Source organism: Pygoscelis adeliae, unplaced genomic scaffold, assembly GCF_000699105.1.
Source record: "Pygoscelis adeliae isolate BGI_AS28 unplaced genomic scaffold, ASM69910v1 Scaffold68, whole genome shotgun sequence".
NCBI lineage: Eukaryota > Metazoa > Chordata > Aves > Sphenisciformes > Spheniscidae > Pygoscelis > Pygoscelis adeliae.
Genome location: NW_008825501.1, coordinates 4,875,119 through 4,879,595, shown reverse-complemented (window position 1 = coordinate 4,879,595; position 4,477 = coordinate 4,875,119). Strand labels below are relative to the sequence as shown.

Genomic DNA, 4,477 nt, shown 5'->3' with positions numbered 1-4,477 from the left:
CTACTCTCTTTCAGTTTCATCTCTCAAGCGTTGCCTGTTTTCCAGATAACACCCCTATTCATAATAAGTTACTCTTTCACCAAATACACACTTTGAGCTACTTGATAGCGGAAGTTCTATAACTTCCTACTACTGAAGCACCTAAAAGCTGATCACAGCATACCTGGAAGAGTGTGCTCACCAAAACGCTTTTCTGTGAAGTGGCAACATAAAACTCACACCACCTCAAACCTTCCTGATTTTCAAAACATACCTCATAAGCTTGGTTTGCCTTTGTCTTGGCAGCGCTAATGTGAGAAATGTGAATTCCATCTTAGGTGCTACAGATGTGACCTTCACACACGTACTTGACTTTTTGGGGGTTTTATACATCTTCTTCTACCCATCAACATGTCACTGGTAGTTTCAGCTTTCAATGCTAGCTCATTTTGTCCTTAATTCATGTGTCACTCCTACTAAGCCAACAGGTATCTGTCTTCATCCAACCCTTCCTATCAAGACTGAGACAAGAAAATAAGCATAATACAGAAATACACGTCTGAAAAGATCCCAGGTTTTGCTGCACTGAAGGATAAAACTAACAGATAAGGAAAAAAAAAACCTCATTACTGTCCAAGGTGAACACTCACTTCAGCTATTTTCGTATGTTCACTGAGCTGAGGTCTCAGCAGGGACACAGTACTTCCCAAACTAACTCAACAGAACAAAGAAATCAAATTGAAATATAAAAAAGTGAACCAAGCAACTAAAAATATGGTTCCATTGCAGTAATGCCTAAATAAGAACCAATCTTGTTTCATCTCCAGATACAGTACTAGTTAAGCCTGCTTTCATGTTTTTTCCACCCAGTCCAAACAGGACTGAATGACTGCATGAAAAAGATGACCTAGGTGGGAAATACTATCAGTAGTCAACGCCGAATTAAATCCCACTACCAGAAGTCATATTTTACATGAGCAAGTTCCACTTGTTTTAATTAAACGTGGAACTGGTGTACAATGGAGCATAAAGAGCAGGAAACAGTTTTAAAGTGACTACTTACACCTTAATTATTTCTTGAAAAGTCTTGTTAACTTTAGAGAAGACCAGAGCTGGTAGCAAAGATTAAGTCCTGCTCTTTAAAAACACGCAGGAACAGAAGTATCACTTCAACTACCAAAAAAAAAATACTCTGACATATGAAAACAGCAGCAGACACCTGAACAGGCTCCGCAAACTGGTGGTAGCCACACCGAGTACAATTCTGGAATTTAATTCATTTGGAACACAGGAAGTTAAGTTGTCTTGAGCAAGCTTGTCTAGCGTAGAAAAGTAGAAGTTTATCTTTGTGGGGAGAAGTCAAACTGAGGTTGCCCTCAGCTACAGTGGATCTATTACAAAAACAGTATATGGCAAGTAAATGAGCTGCTTGCTGTGTTGTATATTAGAACACTTCAGTGGCCTACACCACCTGAAGGCAGCACACTCCAGTCCTGAGCAGAAACATCTTCCTTGCAATCTCTTGATTTTGGAGTTCTCCAACAGCAAGGGCCCCTCTATTTAGGACTGCTTAAATGGAAATATGGTTCACTCTATAGTCCAACAATGGATTGAGAAGTTCAGGAATGGAAGCCACAAGCAACAGGGAAAAAACAAAGAGAGAGTCAGTACATCTGTTAAACAAGGTTCGTTCTACGTGTGCAACTGCCACAGCTGAGGTTACTAGCAGTGAAGATACACAAACACGCAGACAATCCTCACCCTCTGAGAAGGAAAGCAGAGCAACTACCCAATCCCTGAGATGTAGGTTTCAAGGATGCTCCAGTTGCTACATTCATCTTTACATACTGCTTCAGAAAGCCTTTCTGTATCACAGGTGTCATTCCTCCCTCCCTGCTATGCAGCAGTCACCAGCTACATTCAGACAAGGAACTCAGTAGATCCCTAAGCATCATAAAATAACCTCTACACCCACCTACCTTGATTCCAATTGTTTCTGTATAAAATGACTTTCAAGATTTAAGTTTCCTCACTTAAAAAACCTGAAAAGGTCCACTTTCTCTCTAAGACAACAATTCAGTTTATCCTCTCAGCACTGCAATCCTACACTTGTAGTTAATGTTTGCAGCAGAGGAGTTTAAGGACTAGTGTAGACTGGAAGCCTGCACTTCACTACAAACACAGAACGATCTTTCTATCACAAATGTACAGAGCAAAATCCAGAAACTCACAAGGTACTGGGAGTAACAGACACCCACGCAATTACAAGCCTCCCAATGATAAAGAGTGTATGAAGATTGAGCTAGAGTTTCAAGCTCAAGTAGAATGGAAAAGAAACCATAGCCACAGAAAGACACTGCTTTCAGACGAAATCTAGAAGGCTACAGGATATTCACATGGCCAGGAATTTAACACCCTTACACACACACTTTTCTTTCATTACCTTTCCCCTGAGTGGAAAGTAGTTTTGCCAAAATTCCTTTATACCCTCAGCACCACCTAGATGTTGCATGAGACTTCAAAATAGCTGTCAAGGCACTTAACCAGCAGTGAAACTATCCCTCTTTTGCAGGTGTGGGGAACAGGGCACAAAGCTGAAGCAGTTCTCCCACAGTCATCTAGCTCAGCCAGCAATAAAGCCAGAACAAAACCTGTATTTCCTGAATCCCAAACCCACAGCTACCCCAGGAATCTCACTGCATTCTCTCAAGTTTGGACCAATATCTTTGTCCCCCCAGTCTTCCCTATCAAATCACTCCTATTCAGCTTTTCATCTTACCATAAAAGCCTTAAGGACGTTGTTCTGGATTGACAATACAAAATTGGATTTAGTCCAAACTTTATTTCTAAGTTACTACTTCAAATTCATTTAAGTCTGCAATTTTGTTATACATTATATATCCAGTCTCGTTCCGTGGTATAAACTTTTTTCCTGCATATTAGAAATTTCTTCAGCAGCTACAGTAATGAATGCAACCCCTGAAACACTTAAAGTCATGAATAACTAAAGAGAAACTGCTCATTTTATGTGCGAAAGCAGCCTTCAGAGATGCATTAGCTTCGTCTCCTCAGGACATTTTGACAGATCTGACTCAGCTTCAGCAATCTAGCCTTACTTCTGTTTTATGACTAGACCAGAGTAGGTTGCTGAATGAGATTGCCCCACGACCATCCAACAGCCACACCCACAGCTTTTCCTCTCCAAATGTCTAACAGACTGGCAACAATATGGGACTGCTAACAGTACGGAGATCTATCTCAGTGGACCATCATGACTGTGACAAAGCAGCAAGATTATGTTTTTTTTTAAAGAAGGAAAGTGGAAAGACTATGTGTTGACCATTCCTCAACTGAGATATCAGATTTTCTCCTGTAATCTGAGAGTCAGTCCCAGCCTGTCTTTTTTATAAGCCACGTGTGATTCAATCCAGTTTACTTTAGCAAATAAATCCAGTGCTGCCTAACAACAGAACAGGAGCATCACATTTACAATCCTGCAGTAACGTCAAATTACAGGAGAACTATGCCTCGAAGAAGGCTTGTAGTAAAATAGACACGCAACTTCTGTCTTTCCCTTCAAGTTGGGAGAATTTACATTACTCGGCAGAATCAATTTATCCAGTGTATAGCTAGATCCCTGCAATACATACTGGGATATTTCAAGTGTTCATCTCCTTGGGAGAGGGCAGAGAAGGCAGAACTTCTTCATCAGTCCAGTATCAGAACACGTACAGAACATCCCAAGAGAAAGGCAGACCTTCAGAACTGTATACTACTTGCATATGCAATATGGAAGCTCAGGTATGAAAAGGATGACATTTATCATGTCACACAGACAGACGTGGCACAGCCATTCTGTCAACCAAATGTGTATTTCTAGAGTCCATCCCCAGCTCCAAAAGGAGCTTAGACCACCTAGCCATTCATACCACATTCAACTTCTTCACCTTTGTCTACCTCCATTTATCTTGCATCTCATAATACGCTGGTGGATTCTTTAAGCTGTATTTATTAAGGCTTTTCCAGTTGAAGATCTTCATGTAGAAGACATTACAGGACATAACAGTATTGCATTTATGTCCACACTTGAAGTTGCTAGCTATCCCTTTGCATACAAATTAAGAAAAATTCAACAGTGTTAGTTAAAAGCAACAAGCTTTTTACCATGTTCACTTACATTTTCTTCACAAAGAACTTACATTACTAAGCACAGGCACTCAGTGGTCTAGGAATACATTACGAGCTTTTTATCAGCTATCAAAAGATTTCCAGGTAAGTCAACAGAAATCGTGTATTAAACTCCCTTCTACAAACAAGAAGGAAGCCTGTAACTGGAGATACTTTGAAAATTGCCCTCTGCTAAGACACTAATCAGAATCTAGCAGTTGTTCTTCCACAGACAGTTCATTGGCTTAAAGGAATTGCATTTTGCATTTGTGCAAGCATGAGACTCCTTATCAGCTGCGGGAGTCCTGAAAAGCATCTCCCCCCCCCCCCA

General features: G+C 40.5%; 1 protein-coding gene across 1 annotated transcript in view; it reads left to right on the top strand.

Moving 5' to 3' along the window:
- The first annotated feature begins 3,768 nt into the window (after positions 1 to 3,768).
- Positions 3,769 to 4,477, top strand: part of DCAF12 (DDB1 and CUL4 associated factor 12) — a 32,811-nt gene continuing 32,102 nt past the window's right edge. The window contains exon 1 of the mRNA XM_009331563.1: positions 3,769 to 3,780. Within this exon, the coding sequence (XP_009329838.1) occupies positions 3,769 to 3,780 (12 nt within the window). The remainder of the gene's footprint in view (positions 3,781 to 4,477) is intronic.